This window comes from Gossypium arboreum, chromosome 6 (assembly GCF_025698485.1).
Source record: "Gossypium arboreum isolate Shixiya-1 chromosome 6, ASM2569848v2, whole genome shotgun sequence".
Classification (NCBI taxonomy): Eukaryota; Viridiplantae; Streptophyta; class Magnoliopsida; order Malvales; family Malvaceae; genus Gossypium; species Gossypium arboreum.
The window spans coordinates 142,741,057-142,763,638 of NC_069075.1; the positions used below are offsets into that span (position 1 = coordinate 142,741,057).

The following is a 22,582-nucleotide window of genomic DNA, read 5'->3' on the forward strand; positions in this document are numbered from 1 at the left end:
ATTGTATTTTTATACGTCATATATATTTTTCAAGCTATATTACATTTTACATATTATCATATAAATATGTACATATATTTTTTAACTACTTTATTTACATTATTTTTTTTACCTCACATTATGTATATATTTTGAACACCATACATATTGAGTATTTCGATGTCCCATTTATTTATACCCACGCATTTAACATATCCATGTAATGTACTAGTAAATTCATTCTATGCCGTTATCGTTTCTAATGTATATGTATATTTCATGCAATATAATTAATAGTTACTCTTTTAACATTATTTTAAAGTACATGTATATTATGTGTATCCTTTTAATATGTATTATATATATATATATATATATATATATATATTCTGATTCTACATTGTGTATATACATATTTTCAATGTTACCTTTTTAAATCATAATCGTTTTATATATTTTCCATAGTCTTAACTAGATTTTATGTTTTTAGATGTATATTATTACATTTATTTTATTCTTATCATATATATTATCAATACATGTACTTTATTATATGTATATATATATCATGTACACATATTAATATTATTATGTAAATCTTTTCACCCCTATTTTTATGTATATATTCGTAATGTCACTTTTACATATGTATATTCAATGTTTTTTTCTTTTCGATATTATTGTCATATTTAATCTTGCATGCACGGTTATTGTCTTAATATTTTTGTTATGTTTGTCATTTGCTTAAATATGTATACCTAGTCCTTTCATTTGTTTATTTATTTCTGTATTCGTTTTGTCTTACACGTTTTAAAAAATCACGTTTTTGTTTCTAAATTAATTTCGATAATCAAAGGCAACATATCGGTTTAATACCAAGTCGACGGTTCCATTGCTATGTTGAGTGGAATTTGTCGGTTCGTGTTTAATCGGTATACCCTTCTCAAAAAAAGGGAAATCAAAAATTGAAAGTTTTCGTGTTTTGAATCGGATCATGATTGAATATTACTTTGAACTCATATTTTTGAAAATCAAGGCAACACTTGTTTATGAGATACCAATTGTTGGGCGTCGCAAGGGTGCTAATACCTTCCTCGTGCGTAACCGACTCCCGAACCCTAATTTTTCTCTGGCTTTTAACGTAGACCTTAACTCGGCCTTTTTCTCGTTTTTTAAAAAAAAAAAGGAAATCTAATAGGTGTCCGATCACACCTAGAAAAAGGATCGGTGGCGACTCCCGGTTTATTTTAAATCAAATTTCAATTTCCAAGTTTTTAATCGCCACAATTAGCGACCGAAGCTAAAGCTAATTTTTACGTCGCTACAGTTGTTAAATGTTGTATTTAAAAGATTAATCTATATGTTAACTCACAAATAATTTAATATTTATCATAAATTTATTTTTTATAATTTTAAATAAATATTTAACTGATTAAGTATTAATTCAAATTTAATTGGCACAAGGGTAAACTTAAGAGCCAAGGAAATGGCCTTGACCTCGTTCCTTCAAATACGCTTTAAGTTATTTGTTGAAACGTTAGTAAAATTGACAATTTTACTTTAAAAATTTACACATTAATCTCGTCCCCTAATACAAAAATTTTTATTTATTCTCAATTAACAATAATATTATTATGCGATTCAAAAGAATTAAACACGTAATGTCTTATTCAAGTTTGAAACATTAACTCAAATAATAATCTATATTAATAACCAAAATATTTGATTAAATTTAATGTCATGAGATACAAATTACTGAAAAATTATAATTAATAGGTCAAATATTAAAATAATAATTTATTTTATAAAATACATTTTCTAAAATTCTCCACTTAAAAGAATACCCAACTATGAACCATCATCAAACCTACCTTTCTTTTTTCTTTTCTTTTCTCGAAATCATAAAATTTACTTACTTTTTATAAACCTACCCATATATGCCACTTTTTCCTTTCAAAACATATATTTCCACCATATATTGAATTTGATTTTTGTTAACATAGTACTTGTGATTTTTTTATTGTGGTAAATATATTTAGTAAAAGTTATACATTTTAATTTTTGAAGATATCGATATTAATTTTTATTGTTTAATTCAAATTTTAGAAGTTAATTTGATGAAAATTCATAATTTCTTAATAATATTAAGAAGGGTAATCTACAAAATTTGTCACTTTTGTTTTCTTTAGGTTACATTTTAGTCACTTATGTTTGAAATGTTACGTTTCAGTCACTTATGTTATTATTTTGTTACAAAGTGATTACTCTACCGTTAAGTTCCGTTATCTCTCTAACGGTAATCCTACGTGGCAGTACAACTAGATTTTAAGTGCCAACTTGGATTTCTAAATGGGATGAAAATAGATTTTTAATTAAAAATTTAATTAATTAAATTTTTTAAACTTAAATCTTAACTAAAAAAACTATTCATGTCCTCTTTTTAATTTTTCTTCCATCTCTTCTTTTTTCCAATGGTTTTTTTTTCTCATTTGACTGGAAAAACTATTATTAAGATCAAAATAGTTGAAATCATCAATAAGAAAAATAATTAAAAATTTTAATAAATTTTTAATTAAAAATCTATTTTCATCGATTTAGAAATCCAAGTTGGCACTTAAAATCTAGTTGGACTGCCACGTAGGATTACCGTTAGAGAGATAACGGAACTTAACGGTAGAGTGATCACTTCGTAACAAAATAATAACATAAGTGACTGAAACGTAACATTTTAAATATAACTGGCTAAAATGTATCCTGAAGCAAACAAAAGTGACTATTTTTGTAGATTACCCTATTAAGAATGATCTTCTTTGTATTGTTGTTTGTGTTATCCCAATGACTAGTTTTTATGGTGCAAGGCAAGGGGTCTTCGATTATGTTGGTTTTTCTATATGAATTTCTCCTTGATTTGAAGGTGGTTGCAAATTAGAAGTATTCATGGGTCAAGTTCAGATCGAGCCTAGATAAAAGATTTTTAGATATTATCTTTACACAAGTCCAGCCTAATCCAAAATATGAGTTTAGATTTTTGTCTAATCCAATTCAGTCCAATTAAAATATGGGTTTCAGACCGGCCGTTGAGTTCGGGTGGGTAGCTCGACCCAACTCTACCACCGACTCTCAAGAATTTGAGCTACTTATTTTGGAGGTGAAGTTTATTAATTATTTAATTATTTATTTTCATATCGGATTAATATAATTATTTGTGTATGTAATATATCAACGTAAATAGTGTTAATTTGATAATGTTATTAGTGATTTGTAAAATAAATCAAATCAAAATTTCATGTATAAAATGACACAAATTCAAAGTTCGTGAAAACATTGCACATTAAATTAAAATTCATATATTATTTTGATAGTTATCCTTAATATAATTATATTTTATTTTTAAAAGTCATATATATTTATATAATATTGTATATACATGCTTAGATATGTAACATTTATTTTAAATTATAAAATTTAGGGTAATATAGTTCTCAAGCTCATGAGCTATATTGAGATCGCATACCAAAGATGTAGGGTCAACTATATTTTTTATGATCACTACCGACATAACTCCCCTTAATTAAAGCTATAACCATTAATCATTAAACTTTAATCTCCATATTTTAAACCCTAAATTTAATGAGATTTCGCCACTTGTATTTAGAAAGAAAAAATCCAACTCAGTTAGGGGTGGCAAGTCTTGACTCAATTAATTTTTTGACATAAGGGCAAACTTGACTATTTTCTTTTCTTTTCTTTTTTTAGTCTTTAGTACATTTTTCATAAATGAAGTTTAGTGTTGTGAAGTGTTTAGAGTTGACATCTTGGAAGGTATTTATAGGGGAAAGACCCTTGACTAGTAGCGGTATTTCACTAACAGTATAGGTGGTGGCCTATTCGTGTGGTCGGTCAAATGGCAAGTCGATTGTCCTCATCCATATTACTATTATGACATTTTGACTAAGATAATATGAGGTTGTTACATTTAGCGGTCTCTTGATTGTTACCTTCTCGTTAAAAGTGGATGGCCAGATAGCTAATCACTTAATGACCAGTATTCAAACATCTTATCGTTAACTTTTGACTCTAATTTTTACCAAATTATTTTTAATAAAAAACTTGATTTACCTCTTAAATTTAAAGTTATTTTTTTGTCCTTTTAAATTAGATCCTTCTCTCCCCTTTCAAACTTAATTTTTAAAAATAGACAATTCACTAATTAAAATAATCATCTCTCATGTCAAAATATAGCATCAAATCCCTTGATGAAGATGGTAGTATAAGTAAATGATCTAATTAAATGATAAATAGGAACCACTCCTGTGGGCCTATAAAAGTACAGTGTGTAAGCTAAGGGTCTATCACTAGTGCGCGTTAGAAATTGTTTTTTAAAAGGGAACACACGTATGCAAGTGTTAATCAATTAAATAGTTTAATGGTAATCTAATATTAAAAATAAGGATTGGGTCTTAATTTAATTAGAACGTGTATTATTATTAATGTAAGTAAATGTGGAGTTAAATATATTGAAACGCATTATCCTCCTATTTAAGGATAGATAAATGCTATGGGTAATTTTGAATATTGTATAAAATATTATATTGTATTTAAACAATTTTACTTTTAACTTTTTATTTTAAGTAGTTTTTATCAAATTCATTTTAATTTTGATCTTCATGGTTACACATTGAATAATTTTCCAAGTGTGATACATGCACAGATGGGGTGAAATTTATTAGATTTCAATCATCAAAATTGCCAATTTTCAGGCTTGGGAAATTAGCAGACTTTCGACGACTTTTTGGATGGGATCCTGACATTTATGGGTTGAGAAGCTTTCATGGCGTTTGAAGATCTATCTATTAACTTCGAAACGCATTTTGAATCACTCGATTTTGAGTTCGGGAGCTCAAGTTATGACCGTTTTAGTGAAGACTGTGCGAGCAGAATTTTTGAACGGGATTATGACGGGAATTACGAGTTTCGGGCTTTTAATTCGAGTTTAAATCATATTGGGTTTGGGTTTTAGGCTTAATTTTTATTATATATGAGCCCAATATTTTATTATCAACCCTTATTATTTTATTATTGTTTTATTCCGAATTTTTGATAATTATTAAGTATTTAAAGTTATTTAGGAATTTTTTGTTTACAAGAAAGTTTAATTTAAAACTACTTCTTGTTTAGATTAAATTAGAGTTCTAGCATACTTAGGAGTTTTATTTAGATTTATTTAGTTAGCCTATATATAGGCCTTCGCATTGTACACAAAACAGACAATTTATTATTATTTTATTTCTCTTTTGAGTTAAATAAATTCTCTCTGAGTTTTTCTTTTCAAGAATTTCTCTTGAGTTTCTTTTAGAAGAGTTTTAACAATCTTTTTAGATTGTGGGGATCATCTTCAAACTTTTTCTTGCCAATGTTTTTATCTTGGAGGGGAAATTAGAGCCGCTTGAAGGGGGTTGTGGATTCTTCGTGTTTCCAAGGCTTTTTAGGACTTCTACACGCCACGTTCTATCTTTCTATTTTTCTTCTTTATTCACTTCCTTAATCTTGATTTATTATTTGTTTTAATTATTTTATCTAACTTGGATTTAATTTCGTTTCAGGTTGTGTCAAAAATTCAAGTTTCTTTCCGAACATCTAGAGCCCTAAGTCAAATTCAAGACTTTGACAAACTTTACGATCCGCTTTCGCATTCATCCTTCTCACCCTTTATCAAAGTGTAAGTTAAAAAGTGTAAATTGAAGAATTTTCATATCATAATTTAATAAAAACATTTCACTTTAAACAAACCTCAATTAAAAAATGGGACATATCATACTTGTAATCAAAATGCTTACGTGTCAATCTTTTTTTTTTTGCAACAGTCGAACTGTGCTGTTGTCAAAAGGCAAATAGAACAACAAACAGAATTCATAATTTCAGCAACTTAAAAATCGAAACCCAACATTACAGCAACAAAAAACAACAATACTAAAATCTCACCACCAAGCTTTAAACATATTCTCCATATTAACGCCAGCAATCGCCAATCAAGCTGTCATTTCATTGCCTTTTCTATCAGCCACTGAGATTACTACTTTTCCGGCCTTTAACAAGTCTCTATCGATGTCAACAAACATTGCTTGAAGAGATCAAGGTCTTATTGCCTTTACCACACTGGCCTCGGCCACGTCCGCAACATAAGCAGTCACCGAACTTGAAAATAAGGCTCTTACAATACCCTTCATATCTCGCAATACCCCACCACATCCTGCTTTACCTTCTTTTGCCACCCCGCACACATTAAACTTTAACCATCCAAGAGGAGGAGGTCTCCAAAATGCAGCTGCAGATTTGGATTTACAATTATCAAAACAACACCTATTCGGACTAATTTTTACAGCTCTATGGAAAAAAGCGTTGTTTGCACCAGAAGGCCTGCCAAAATTTATAAGGGTTTGGGAACAAATAGTAGACCCAAAAATGGGCTTGGACAAAAAAATTAGGCCCATTTAAAATATGGGTCGGGCTCGGGTTTGAACATTCAAAGCCTGAGCCCAACCTAACCCGTTTTTAAGTTAGTAATTTTATATATATTATGTATTTTATAACACATAAAAATTAAATCTCTAGTAGTATATACTACTATAATATAAACATTAAAAATTGTTAAGATGAGTATATATAAAATTATAATAAATAAAAATAATTCAATATTGAATTACAAATAATATGAATAATTTTAAAAAATAAAAATAATATGAGCGTGTCTAAAACGGGCTCAAGTTAGCTATTTATAAATATGAACGGGTTTGGGTAAAATTTTAAGCTCATATTTGGGCAAGTATAAAATGTGTTAATATCATGCATAAATTCAAATTAATTCGACCTATGAACACCTCTACTTATATATAATATACTTGTTTGTATACCCTTGTATGAATTGATTGTACTTATTAATTAAAATATATTAAATTATTTTTATACTAAATAAAAATTTTAGGCATTATGTCATCTAATAAGATATAGACTATTATTAAAGTTAATTTACTAATATGTGAACCAATTAATGGTGACACTTGGTAAGAGGAGAACTATTTTAAAACTAAAATTACCTTAAATGTTTTAATTTGTTAGTTTAGATATGATTAGATGTGGGGTTTATTAATTATATGTATAGATATAAAATAAATAATTAAACAAAGTATAATGTATATTGTCTAGTGCTATAGATTTAATTAATGGAACTTTGAAAAACTTTTTTCATATCATATCCTTTTTATCACCAACTTAGGGCATTATCATGGTAGGCCATTTGGAGGCACTTAATTACCTTAATTACTTTTTCCTTCTTTAATGTATTAACTTATTTTACATTGGTTTTTCCTTTCATAGTTTTAATATATACCACATATTTCTCAATCTAATTGATATTACTTTCTTAGATATGTTCCCCACAATTTTGGGTCGATTTTAATTATACTAATAAATATTGAGATCGGTGATAATGTTTATTACACTCTTAAAAACAAATATTGAATGAATTTTAATTTGATTAACATCGATATTATTACTAATACAAAAGGATGTGAATTCAAATACGTTAAAATATATTATCAATTTTTAAATCTACTTTCGAAAAAGCCAAATTGAAGTGACAACACGTGCAAATATTATGGCACTCTCGGTTTCATATGATAATATATAAAATTATAGGATAAAAGTTTTAACAATGTAAGAAGAGTTGACACGACTCTCTTTCTCTCAGTCTTAAAAATAAATAAATGTTGAAATGTTTTTCTTATTAATCTAATCATTAATTTAAATATTAAATATTAATTTGAATATGAAATAGAACATGTAAATACGTATATATTTATTACATTGACACTTTGAATTTAATGTGTTACAATGTCATTAAAATTAGGACCGCTATTTAAAAATTAGATCCAAGCTGTTTACATATCTTTACAATTTGATTAATGTGTTTTAAATTTGTTTGAGTTAACTTTTAACGTTCAAATTAATAGCAAGATAAACGAAAGGACCTGATTGATACAATATTGATCTTTTAAAATTTAGGGATGAACTTAAAATTTAAATCATAGTTTGAGGATGTCTATTGTATTAAATGACTTGTGTTTTTAAGCTCTTGTTGAGAACTTACTCCAATTCAAACTTAGGATATGTTTGATAAACTATTAAAATTTACATTTCGAAATGAAAATCTTAATTAAGTATTTAATATTTTAAATGGGTTTGATAATCATTTTAAATTTTACTTAACATAAAATTTTCAACAAAAAAGTGTTGAATAAAATAAGTAGGTACGTTAATTACTTATCGCTAATGAAGAAAACATCAAGTTAATTTTATTTTATTAAAAATTGAAACAATTTAAACTTTTTAAAAAAAAAAAGATATTCAAATTATCATATTTATCTTTCATAAAAATTATTTAAAATAATATAAAATATTATATTAATAAGATTAAAATGTAAAAATATATATATTTTTAAAAATCAATATTTAATTTTATAAAAAACATAATTATATTCAATACTTATATTTACTAATTTAGTAAACAATTTTCTAATATAAATTCAACACTCATACAATTTAGTAGTAAAAATTCAATATTTAAATTTTCAGTTGATCGAACATACTTTTAGACAACATCTTTTTCGTACTAGCACGATTTTCTCTATTTTTAAAAATATAATAAGAAGTCAATGAGTATATTTAAATTTTTTATTTTATTTTAAAAGTTATAAAAATTCAAATAACCTAATCATAAACTAAATATGTGATGAAAAAGAGCAAAATTTGTGAGTGCCATTTTCCACTATCTTATCATCAATTTTTAAATAGAAAAAAAATTAAAAAAAAAAAGGGAAAAGAGAAGAATATAACTAGCACTTGCATTTTGGTTGGGGATTGGGGCTTTCCCAGTTGTGTATACCCACCCACTTTGTCAATTAAATGGAAGCTAGATAAAAGAAGTGCCTTTTGTTTTTACAATAAATAAAAAAATTATTTAATACAGTGATTAATTAAAATTTTATAAATAGGGTTTAAAATGTTACACATGATTAATTAAAATTTTATAAATAGGGTTTAAAATGTTACACATTTTCCATTAAGATTTTGTAAAAAATTTTTTTTTGAATGTTTTACTATTATAAATACAATACATTCGTGAATATAATATAAATATAGATACATGTATGATCAATTATAATGTAATAAAACAAAACAAATGAAGGATTGAACAAAACCCACAAATAGTGAAATTGGAGACCCAATATCACAATTGCATATGATAAGACTCGAAAGTTACAATACAATTCCACCCTTGTATTGGTTTTTATCTTTCTGGTTTTCAAATTGATTAAATTAATATTCTAACGTTTTGAGGGCTAAATTATAAATTTATCATATTAACTTAAAATTTTATGAATTTTTAAGGATTTAAATAATAATTTCTCACATTAAGGGAGCTAGGTCATTGTTAACTCCTCTCTTCGCCCTTGAAACTTGATACTCAAAGACCTAAATTTTATACCTTAAAAAATATTTAAATATTAAAATTTGTAGAGTTAAATATTTCAAAATCAATATTAGATACTAACCCTAAAAAATAACTTAAAAAGTGCTAGAAATTTTAGGATGAGAATCACTAACCCTAACAATAATTATTGCCTAATTAATGTTCAACTTTAGCCTCTTTAATTTGGCAAATCATAAGCAAGTCCATCTTTTGTGAAAATCATTACAAAAATCCACCCATCTTTATACCCTTTTCTCTTATGACAAAAAATGAGATAGAAACATTGTACATCAATTATTAACTCAAATTTCAATAATCATTACATTTTTCACTTTTTTTTCACGAATACATTTAATATTGAAGTGATGTTATTAAAAAGATAATCACAAACCTCTAAGATAGATCGTGAAATGAACATGAAATATATATATATATATAAAAAATATTTTAAGATACTTAAAATATATAGATTTAAACATTTTACTTAGTGGTATCATTCTTAATCGATCACCAATTCACTCAATTATAAAATTACGAAATATATATCTCTTATTTTAAATTATAATTAAATATGATGACATTTTTATTTTTCATATATTTATATCATCTTTAAATAAAAAATTTAAAAATTCAAAGATCGAACACGTATTCATTTATATTAATCTTTAAATCATTATCGCTTTACCTATATTCATTATTAAATAAATTTTCTCGTAAAAATTTCATTAAACACCGACCTTTATATTTGTCACTTAGTTGGGACACAATGTCTTATTTTTCCAGCAATGAATTCGACGAATTTTGACATTTTTGGCCTAAATATTTAATGACAATCTATAAAGTCTTATATAATACGAAAGAGACCTAGAAAAACGACCCCCTTTTTCTCTCCCACACATATCTTTTTCATTGAAATATTCACTTATTTTGTCAATGAGGTATTTTTCTTCGAGTATTTAAGTTGGAGTTTTTTTATATAAATTATTTATGAAATTTCATTTAAATTTTATGATGTTTAAATTTTACTTAAAATTATTTCGATTTAAATTGTAATCAATGTATACTTTATAATATACTAAATAAAAAATGTTATCACATGTCTTAATAGTTATGATATAAATGGGTTAATTCCAACAAAGATCCCAAAAATATTATCCAATTCTAAGTTCAACTTTAAATTTTGAAACACTCTAATTAAATTATCAAATTATTTATATCGTATCAAACATATTTTTACATTAGTCTAGCCATCTGTTTAAGCGTTAAATGCTAGTCCAAGTATGACGTGAATCATTTTTAAAATACGTGAATCAAATTATAAATATATTGTCTTAGATGTAACAAGTTAAAAAATAAAAATAAAAACAGACAATGTCATTAAAATTCAAGAGGGTATTTTGTTTCTCTCGCACGCTAGATACAAGCCGTTCGTATGGTAAGTACATACATATTTACAACTTTAACTAACGTGTTTTAAATATACACCACGTCATATAAAAGTAACAAGATTTAAATAATTAAAAATATATGATATAACACCAACTCTGATTTATTATTCTTTGACAAAATATATAGAGAAAAGAAAAAGCAATCAGATATCCACTTTTAGATATACTTAAATTACAGTAAAATTTTGTGTGGAGGGGTTAAAATGGTAAAAAAGAAAAAAGTTTGAAGTAGCATATTTAAATAAAACCATTTTGCTCTCCATTTTCTTCTTCCTCCAAACCATCCATCATGTAATACTCGAATTTTTCAACTACACATTCAGGTACGGAAACTTGAACTTTTACCGCATCAAAATTACCCACCACCGGTAAAAACAAACAGTAAATATCACTTGTTAAAGGACCCATATGTAATGGCTTACCTTGTCCAAAATCCAAATCTTCTAATCCCAATTTAGCCCATTGAGAAATTACCAAGCTTGAACAAATATCTGTTTTGACATTTTTGTCCTCCAGTAAATCAATCATTGACCGTAAATGCCCATCGGTTAAACTTGATTTAGCTTGTTGGATTAACTTTATACCGTGGTGTAAGTTTGAAGTAACTAAATCTTTTACCGCGGTTTCCGTACAAGCCAAGACAAATCCGTTCCCGTAATACCCTTGAGGTATTTCGGGAATCAACTTTTTCCTAACGTTGACGGAAAACAAGAGCTTGACTTTAAATGTGGTCGACAAATCCAAGGAACGAACCCATGACCGCCACGTGTGCGAGGCTAATGCCTCGAAGGTGGTGCATTTCAGTGACGGGATGCACCGCCTTTTAAGGCGGAGGATATGAGCGGAGGTGAAGGTGAAGGAGGTTGGAACTAGTGGTTGTGATTGTAAATATTGGTTGATGTCCACGTGGATGTTGTTGTCTTTGAAGGTAGTTTTGGTATATCCTAGGTGAGTGTGGGTTACTTGTGGTGGATCTCGGGGTTTCAACACGTGGCGAGAGTGTAAGGGTAAAATGGGTAAATTGAGTGTTGGTTTGGTGATCACGTGCGCCCACGCGTCTAAGAACTGAGATGTGCCTATGCCGTCACAAATGCAATGATTTATCGCGGTGCAGAGAATCATACCCCCACAACGGAGATTCGTCACCTGCACCATAAATAAATAAAATTTGAATTTAAGGTTTTTCTTGGTCAAATTTAGCCTTAGTCCCTATACTATATTACAATTTAGAATTTATTTCATATACTTCAATTCGTCATAAAATCATCCTCTTACTTTTAATTGATTGCTTAAGATTTTTTTTTTTAAATCATGCTTCAGCACTTTAAAACTGTGTTAATAATTTCGAAAAATTAATAAAATTAAAAAATATAATATCAATTAAAATATAAAATTAGGGATAAAACAACATTTAATCCCTAATTTTGATAATTTTTTTCCAACTTAACCCTTAACTTTTTTTGTTTAGAATTTTTTTTTTTAGTTTTGATCCATACGATGATATGATACTATAAGATTGTGTCATGTCATCTTCTAATAAAAATTAGGGATAAAACAACACTTAAGCCCTAAACTTAACAACTTTTTCCAATTGAACCTTTAAACTTTTTTCAGTCCACATTAACCTCAAAACTTGACAATTTTTTAGGTAATGAGATGACACAATATTAAACATCAAGAGAACCAAATTTCAAAATTAATGTGACACAAAATAAAGTTCAAAAACAAATACCAAACTTAAAAAAAAGTTATCAAGTTCAGGGACTAAACATTGTAATATCCCTGAAAAGTAAATCTTAAACTTTATCATAGTATTAGTAAAAGTGACCAAAACAACAATTTTACCTTTATGTTTTCAGTAAAGTATTACTCGTACGGATATTTAACGATACCTGAACAACAAGAGGAGGGATCTCAATGAACGAGTGAGCTTCAACTCTATATAGTAATTTCCTCCAAGACCTGTTTGGTTTCCGAGAAATTTGGAGAAACTCTTCACAACTAATATCCATAAAACCTTCTGCAAACACAGCACCTTCACCATTACAATCAACGACGAGCTTATCATCATCACCAGCACCGCCGCAAGGTCTTAACCTTCCGGCCAAAGGGTAATAATCAACCAGAACCTTAGAAAGTGAATATTTCAAGATATCTATAGCAACAGCTTTTTCAAAAAGGTAAAGGTATTTAATGGAGAATCTAAGGAACTTTTGATCATCTAAGTTGGAAAGATACAAAGAATGGTTTGGGGTTGAAGTGTTTGGGGTGATTAAGGTTGGTTTGTTTTGGTAATAGAAACAATCTGGGAGTTCTTCAGATCTTAACATGTCTTGTTCTTTTTTTGAAGTTGTAAGAAAGAAAATTTTGATTGAAAGACAAAGGATTGAAAGAGAGATAAAAGGGAGGGGAAAGAACAGTGGGGTAGGGTAAGATCTATGGGTGGATATGGTGATTGTACGATCAGATTCCTTTGAGACAGTGGTGGAGGAGGAGGAGGAGGGTGGGTGGGGGAGAGAGGTTATGGAAGTGAGTTTATAATAAGTCCAGGACTTTTTTCAAAATTATTTTTATATTTCGTTTTGATCGCCACTTCTTAAGCACTTTTATACAGACATTGACAATGCCAAAACTGGTTTGGTTTTTTTTTTTTTTTGGGGGGTGGGGGTGTTTGTGGTTGGTGGCGTGGGTGGAAGATTCTTGATTTTCTGACACGAAGCTTAGCTTTGGGCTAATGGTGTGTGTGTGTGTTTTGCTTTGGGTCTTTTAATGATTTTGGCAAATATAATGGACTATGTTTAAATCTCTTACATGAAACCAAAACCAATCTACTCCAGCTAGAGACCAAAAGCTAACGAATGCTCTTGTTGTTAGTTCAAATTTTGATTTAGTATAATATGATTTTATTATAAAAATTAATAAATCAAATTGAAATGACATGAACAAGTAATTAATAGTAACCAGAAATTAAAATAATCTAAACACGTAATGATATTTAGAAACATTGAGTCTCAAACTTGAATTATCTAAATTAAAATTGACTTAAATTTAAAATAACCTAAATATGTAATCTAAAACAAATTGAAGTAATAAGAACTTGAAATAATTTGAATCCATAACGAGTTGGCAAAAAAATGAACAAGGGTTAATATACCATTTCAAATGATCCAAATGATTGAACAGCTTCAAACTGTTTTTTTTTATTTAGTCAATGGTTAATATACCATTTTGATACATAAGTTTAGTTTCAATGTTCAGTTTGATACTCAACTAAATGGTATCATGTAGCCTAATGAACAATGGCAAATCTAGAAATTCTTTTAGGAGGTGCATGAATTCAATTATAAATATTTTAGAGGTCAAAATATATCTTTAACATGTATTAGTTTATAATTTCATCATTTTTGAAAAGGAGAGAACATAATTTTTTTCATTTGGAGAGGTGCAATTTTACCATATATAAATCTGTAATTTAATAGGGGGAGGGCGACCATGGCCTCTGTCTGCCCTTTTGCAGTCGCCCCTGCTAATGAATGCTTAACACATGTGCTCTAATAAAAAATTACATAGGTACTTAGTTGAGTTAAAAAAAAAACTCAAGTATTAAATTAAAAAAATTTAGGCACTAGAATGAACATTAAAAATAAACTCAGATACAAAATTAAGTATTAAAACTAAACTCAAATATTAAATAATATATTAACACTTTAATTGATCTCAAGATAATTAAGGGCTATTTTCATGGTTGCCCTACAAAAACCTTGGCATGGGTCTCATGTTAGCTGTTTGCCGATTAGGTGGTGCACGTTTAAATTTTAAATGGAAGGCATAAGTGGTCCATGTTATTGCCTATTTTAAAGGACAAAAGACAGAGTATATGCCACAATAAAGAACAAAAAGAGAGTGGAAAAAAATCCAAATGATGGAAATTGAAGAAACGTTATTTGAAGAAATGGGAATTTGGTATTTCAGAAAATGGATTACACTTTGTTTCCTGTTTGGGTGTTGGGGAACTTACATTATCAGTTTGCCAGAGTGGCCTTATCATGGTTTCATGTGCTGTCTTACTTTGTGTAATGAAAATTTTGATTATGGTTTTGTAAGAAAACGAGTTGTAGATACCCCGTAATATATGTATGTATGCATGTAACATAAAGCTTACTTGCTCTATATTTTAATTATGTGGTTGAGGATTTGATTCTAACTGATGAGAATGGAGTATATTTTATGATCAACCGTTTATCTCTTCGAAGAACGCTCGTGACAAGAAGATTAGTCACTACTATCGGTAATGACTACCCTAATTTTAACCAAATATATATGCATGCGTGAATCATATAGATTATTTTTATCGGAAGAAAAACTGACAAGGTTAATATAATTGACATGTAAGATGAAGTTAAGAATTTTATTTAGGGGAAATTGAAATAAAATTATAAAAATATGGAGGGATTAAGGCTAAAAGTTTTGTGATAAAAAAGCTTTAAATTGCTATATTTGTTAGAGGGGTAAAAAATACAAAAAAAGTTCATTTATTTAGGTGCTAAAAGGTTTAATTTAAATGATTTATGTTTTAGGAGGGACTAAATAAAGATTTTTCAATTTCATTAAAGGGACAAGGCGACTACCGACTTCTAGCTTCGCCATTGTTGACATGGTAAAATTTTATACTAACATGAAAATTAACATAGCAAAATGATGGTTTCTGCCATGGTAAAAATTTGAGATTGATTTGGAGGGCCTAAGGTTAAAAGGTTAAAAAAAGCTTAAATTGTAATAATTTTTTAGAGGGTCAAAATAATAGTTTTTCATTTATTCAGAAGTTAAAAAGGTGTAATTTGAATCATTTATGTTTTAGGAAGAGTTAAAAAGAAAAATTTTCTAATTTTATTAAAGAGTCAATGCCCTTACTTCGCTATTATTGACATGATAAAATAACTTAGTTTATATGGAAAATTCACGTAACAAAATAAGGGTTTTTGCCATGGTAAAAAAATTTGACATTGATTTGGAGGTTGACACATACTATGATTTTGAATGAATGACAAGTTAAATTTCAGCATGTTTCGAGGAAGCAAAATAAGGTTGTGAATTGCATAACAAAGATGTCAAATGGAGATTTGAATATGAAATGCTACTGTTGAGCCACCTGAGAGTGTTCGAACTTTATTACAGAATGATATTAAACAATCTAGAATAAGATCATACTCTCGGTAGAGTTGTGTATTTAGAAGGTTTACTCCTATTTCTTTTAACCAAAAAGAAAAAGTTTTTTTTAAACAAAGTTAAAATATGTCATAAGTATCTATATTTGTCACAAATTTGAAATTTAATTTTTTACTTTTTATATTTTAAAATTTAAGTTTAACTATTAATCTTATTAAATTTATCGGTGTTACATTTTGAAATAAAAAATTCATTTGATAACCATGCAACTATAAATTAATATTACAATGAACCTAAGTTTAACAAAATAACTTTAACATTATTAGCAATTGAACATAAATTTTAAAATTTAAAAGGTAAAAGAACTCGATTCTAAATTCTCAAAGAATACAAATACTTTTATGGCATATTTTAACGTTTAAAGAAATATGCTTTGGAATACTAATCTCATCACTTTTTAGGCAAATTAATTTGTTCTAAAAAATTGGACTTTTAAAGTTCAATTACCAAAAAAGATTCAACAAGTTGACACATTTGAACACTAATTGTGCTACTTCAATTAGCTAAAGCTTTTGGGTTTTTGATTTCCAATTTCAACAAAGTTTAGTTGATTGAAATAATGGAATGCGATTCCTATTGTCGACACAAGTAGTCAAAATTTGGCATCATAAATCATATTGCAATATCCAATTAAAATAAGCAATCTTAATTGTTAAAACCCTTTTATGTACAAAGGAATTCAAAAATACAAATTTAATGTAGTTATTCAAATTTTAATTTATAATCAAGAGCGTAATTAGGGTTAACTCCTCATAAAATTATTATTCAATTTTTCCCTCACTAAAACAATTTCCTAACTTAACTCTTACATTTCGGCCTCGCTAAATCATTGCCAACTAACATGCCATAAACATGATTGTCCCTATGATTTGAACTCATGGGTTTTTGGGGTGAACACCTAGTGCTGCTAGGCCAAGAGTTAGGATTTTAGTTCGTATATTATGCCAACATAGTTTTCCTTGAAACAACTCTTTTCAATTCACCATGTTGACATGATTTTTCTTTCGATTCTGAAGGTTGCTTTCTTTTTAAATCATTAACGTATTAACTATTGAAACTAATTAATAATATTATAAAAGTAAATGATTAAATTATGTCAATTAAATTTGACTATAATAAAGGGATCAAAACTACACTTTAGCCAAAATTTCAGGTGGAATCCACTTTCGGTAGGGAACTTCGTTCACCATTCCATGGAAAGCAAAAGAATCAGACCTCTCGATTTTCCCTTTTTTAACTATAATTTGACATTGGGGTCAAAAGAGAATAAGTTCTAAAGTATATGCTATATGATCCATGGAGATTTTATATACAACATAAAAATTATACCGCATCGATTTAATCAATAATCAAAATTTATAATTAATAATTGATCTTATCTAATACTTAAATAATTTAATTTAATAATTTATGAAATTGAATTAACCATCCTAATTGATTCCATCGAATCAACTATAAACTATTGATTAATTTAATTAAATTGATTTCAACCAAATTTTCCTCCCAATAAATATCACTTCTATGTTGGAGACAAGGCAATCTCCAAACCCAATATTCCTCTCCCCTAAGAAAAGACATGGCTGCGATGCCGATTCCCAAAACCCAAATGCATACGGGTGAAGTGAATGGAGACCAAATTCAACCTATAGATTGGTTAAGCCTATGATCAAAGTCAATTTAGTTGGGCGGATTGGATTAGATTTGTGATTATAGATGTGGAGATGCTTCTTGAAGTTTTAAGTTAAGAGTGAATCCTACCACAAGTAACGTGAAAAATGATTTATGCTTAGGAGTTTTAGTTCACAGTTCACATCAGTTTCGAATTCAGTTGATGTTAAGTAAGGTTTTCAAATTCAGTTGATGTTAAGTAAGGTTTAATCTTATGATTATACATATTAATCCTCTTAAATATAACAAAATATCACATGAATAGACATATAAATCTTTACCAATTACATTGAGACCGATGCGTGGACCTATCAATAAAAAAATACATTCTCCAATCATATTCCGTAGCACGTGTTTAGGGCCTTCCATTACTCTATCCTAAATTCTCTTGCACGAAACACTTGTATGGTCAATAAAAAATGCAAAATAGTAATGCAAAATGATAAAAAATTTCATAATAAAGTCTTGGGTTCAAAACCTATTAAGTATATGTATTTTTCTATTTTTATATAAAAGATATAAAAGATAAAAACACCTTTAAAAAATATAATTTATTTTATAAAGTAATAAAATTTTGATTATTATCCAATTGAATTAATGTTCAGTTATCTCAGTATCAGCATCGTTGTGTTAACCTCCGTTGTCCTATCATACTAAAACATTATATCAATAGGAAAAAAAAAGGGTTTCATTGTTAGCCGTTGAAATTTAACCTACTAAAGCTGTTCAATGGTCACTAATTTTGATGATTCATTTAGAGGCATTACATTTGACAGTCCAAATTGATGATTCTAATTCTCTATCTCTCTCCACAAGACAATCTAATATATTGGGTTGGACCAGGAATTCAATGTCATCATCGGCCATGGTTGCTATTTTCATTTCTCATTGGTCTAGAATCTAAAGCCCACTATGTTCTCAATGACAAAGACTACACTTTTTTATATAATGAGACCCAACAACAAAACGGAAGGGGAGGGGGGAGTGATCATTGGCAAGGGGTCAAACTTTCCATCCAACAGACTTTGAGTAAAAATTTTGAGTAAATCACGAAGTCAGAAATTATTTTTGAAATGTAATTTTATTATTATATTAATATATATTTTATAAACTTGAAAGAATTTAACTAAAAATATTATTTAGAGGGTCAAAGTACAATTTGACCATTTACTAATTTATAAGTTTATAAAATATAAAAAGATCAATATGATATTTTTTCACTTTAGTCGGGGATCCTGGCTTCTGCTAGCCCTCTCTCGGTGTCTCCTCTGATTTGAGTTATTCAAGTTAATGAGTTGAATTTTTTTATCTTAACTTAATTTAAATTTTTTAATTGAGTAGAGTGAAATGAAATTTGAATCGAGTTGAATAAATTTGTCTTAGTTAAATTAAAAGAAAAATAAACAAGTTAAATATAAATATTGTTGACAATACAACTAAATTTCTAATTAGAACACATAAATTCGAGACTATATATCTAGAGGCAAATTTGAAGGGAGTAAGCAGGGCTTCCCCCAAATGGTTTTTTTCAATTTAGTTCTCTTATAAATAAAGAAATTATAAATTAATATATAGTAAAAATGTATTTTGATCCCCTAAAATAAATTTTTTAATTTAATCCTCTTATAAACAAAGAAATTATAAGTTAATATATAATAAAATTACACTTTAGCCCCCATAAAAATAAAATATTTTTATAGTCCCTTCAAAAATAATGAAATTATAAATTATTATATAATAAACTTATATTTTGATCTATAAAAAAATTATAATTAAATTCTAGCCATTGCGAAAATAATTTGGATTCGCCCTACATCTATATTTGAAAACTCTTTCAAAGTAAAATAAAAGTAAAAAAAAAAAAACAAAAATACTTAGCAAGATAAATTGGCACATTTGGTTTTAGAGAATATTTTTTGTGTCCATTTTGAATTTTTAATTTTAGATTCGAATCCATAAATACTTCTACATTTATTTTAACTATTTAAATTTTCAAGATAGATTTGGGTAAACATTAAATCCCTAACGAGGGAAATGGGTCCACTTTTGATTTGGTAGTGTCTCTCTTTTCCCACCCCGTATGTGTTGACGTTGAATAAAGGGTTTATTTGTGAAAATCGAGCCTAGATTTGATTTTACAAATTTTAAGCTTGAGTTCAGCCACTCAAATGATAAAAAATATTAAATCCAATCCCGACTCAAAGCAGGCGAAGTCAAATCGGCAAGGTGAATTTGCTCGACCCACCCACACAAGTGGCAAAATTCAGCTTTGTATTGTGTTGGCAACTGCTAACCCTTCAACTTGGTTCCCCTTTTAACCCAACTACTCTTCTTTTTTCCTTTTACTTGAGGGGTCACATCCTATGAAGTATATCCTAAAAAGACAATGACATATGTAGGCTTTGGCTTTAACTGTTAAAAAGCTTCAAAAGTACTTCCAATGTCACTTGGTTAAGTAGGTAATATTGTAAAATTAATATAGAGGTTTTGTATTAAAAGTTAGATTATAATTTGTTTCTTTTATTTTAAAAATGAGTAAATTTATTTTTATACGTTAAATCAAAAAGTAAATCTATCATTTTAGTTAATTTTTATTTATTTTATTGTTAAAAATTAGCATAATGACAAAATAACTAGACATTTTCACATGACATGCCACATATATCTCATGATGACGAATAGAGACCAGTATTTAATAATAAAAATAGATGAAATTTTTAATAAAATAACACGTTTTTATCTAATGTACAATAATTAAATTGATCAATTTTTAAAAGATGAGACAAAATACAATCCGACTTCTAATAAATGGCCTTATGATACTTTACTAGTAATGTTCTATCACTTTGATTATTTATTTAATTATTGAATGTAAAATTAATTTAACTTGATTTAATTATATAAAAAAAAAAGTTAAAGAACTCAAGTTTATCCAACTCAAATTTTAAAATGACCTAAACTAATATCATAAAAAATTTAAAATAATCCAAGCTCAAAATAATCTAAACTCAAAAATCAAAATGATTTGAATAAGTAACCCAAAATGGCCAAAATAGAAGATGACTCCACTGAAAAAACTCGACTGGAAATCAAAATGACTTGGATATGAAAACCAACCCAAATTCTAACATAATCCAAATTAGAAATAACTAAAATTCAAAAGAATCTAAATCTGAAATGACCCTAAACTCAAAATGACTCACAATTACAATGATTCGAACAAGTAACTCAAAATGGCCTACAAGATAACTTGACAAAAAAAGTTAATTAACAAATTAAAATAACTCGAATCTAAAAATTAACCTAAACTTTAAATGATACCAACCCAAAATAATTCAATCCTAAAATAATTTAAACCCAAACTCCCACCTTTGTGCTTGAAGAATTACATTTTCTAGCTTTATCTACCACTTGTAAGAAATCAAATAAGCAGGTAAGATCGGATCACTAAAAAAGAATCGATTAGCTTATTGATTAATGATATTCCATTGCATGTAAACCTTCTTTATAAGACCCTTATTATTTCTTAGTGAGTGTACTATTATTCTTCTTCTTATTAAAATAATGATGAAATAATCTTTTCACTATTTTAAAATACTGCATATATAATATTGGAATCTTATTCAATTATTTTGTTATTCATCTTCATTCCAATTTTAAAATTAAATAAATGTCACAAATTTAATTAAGTGTATTACAGAACATCTATTTAAAGATATTATTATAATGAAATCTTGTGAGATCCTTTTAAATCACTGTTGATCATACCATGTAGGAGTTGCATTGAAAAATATAAATTTATTTTAAACCAATTCAATCTATTTCAATACTAAAGAATGAAAGACTGATTTCAAGAGAAAACAACATATTTAGCAACCGATTTAACATGTTTTAAGTCACCAACACAATTTTTTAATTCCTGACATGACTTGATTAAATGACTACTATAAATATCACATGAGATCCCATTATAAAAATATCTCACCTTAGACGTTATCATGTACAATTACTATAAATGAAATAGTCTAATTTCATTAATTAACTATTAGCTTAAACATTAAATAGCAATTTAAGTATGATGTAAAACATATTTAAAGCAAAACGTAAACATGTATCTAATATCCACCATGCATAAATAAATAAATAAAAAGAAATATCTGTTCTACATTGTGTTTCTTTAACACAATCCAAACTGTAAATATAATAAATATATTTATATTTAAAATTTAATTCATATATTTTAAATATACTTATTAACCTTTTAAATAATAGCTACTATACTATTGTGAGACTGAACCAAAATTTTCTGCGAGATCTATGGGAATTTTCTTGTAAAAGAAAATTATTAAAGACTTAAAGTTCATGGATTCTTTGTCACCTTCTGGTCATTCTTTTTTATAAAAAAAAGTACAGTTCACATGCATGCATGATTTTCTGATTTAAAAAACAACAGTTTGCTTTAGACAATTAGGGTTTAGAATACTTTTATATTCCCATTACTTTCATTGAAAGGTTGAATGTAGTTCAAATTCAGTAAAATTTTCCATATATATCTATATATCTATACACTTTTGGGCTTATATATATTCATTAGATAGAATATTAATCAAGCATATTTTGAATGTGATTCTCCTTATGGAACTTTTCAAATTAAAAATAAGAAAGGACAACCAGAATTTTGGGTTCCATTCCCACAATTTCCAGCTACTTTAATTTCTTATAGTTTATTACA

The 22,582-nt window shown here is 27.5% G+C and overlaps 1 protein-coding gene across 1 annotated transcript; it reads right to left on the bottom strand.

Annotated features, from left to right (window-relative positions):
* Positions 1-11,056: 11,056 nt before the first annotated feature.
* Positions 11,057-13,534, bottom strand: LOC108465442 (alcohol acyltransferase 9). The gene is made up of 2 exons (XM_017765767.2): positions 12,849-13,534; positions 11,057-12,102 (listed from the first exon to the last, which is right to left on the bottom strand). Exons 1-2 carry the CDS (start codon positions 13,284-13,286, stop codon positions 11,194-11,196), a joined length of 1,347 nt encoding a protein of 448 aa, XP_017621256.1. The 5' UTR covers positions 13,287-13,534; the 3' UTR covers positions 11,057-11,193.
* Positions 13,535-22,582: the final 9,048 nt, after the last annotated feature.

Bases quoted from the DNA above. Each gene is read 5' to 3' on its own strand.
- LOC108465442 (XM_017765767.2), bottom strand. From the start codon at position 13,286: ATGTTAAGATCTGAAGAACTCCCAGATTGTTTCTATTACCAAAACAAA. The intron at 12,103-12,848 runs GTATCGTTAAAT...TTTATGGTGCAG, and splicing joins TCCCTCCTCTTGTTGTTCAG to GTGACGAATCTCCGTTGTGG.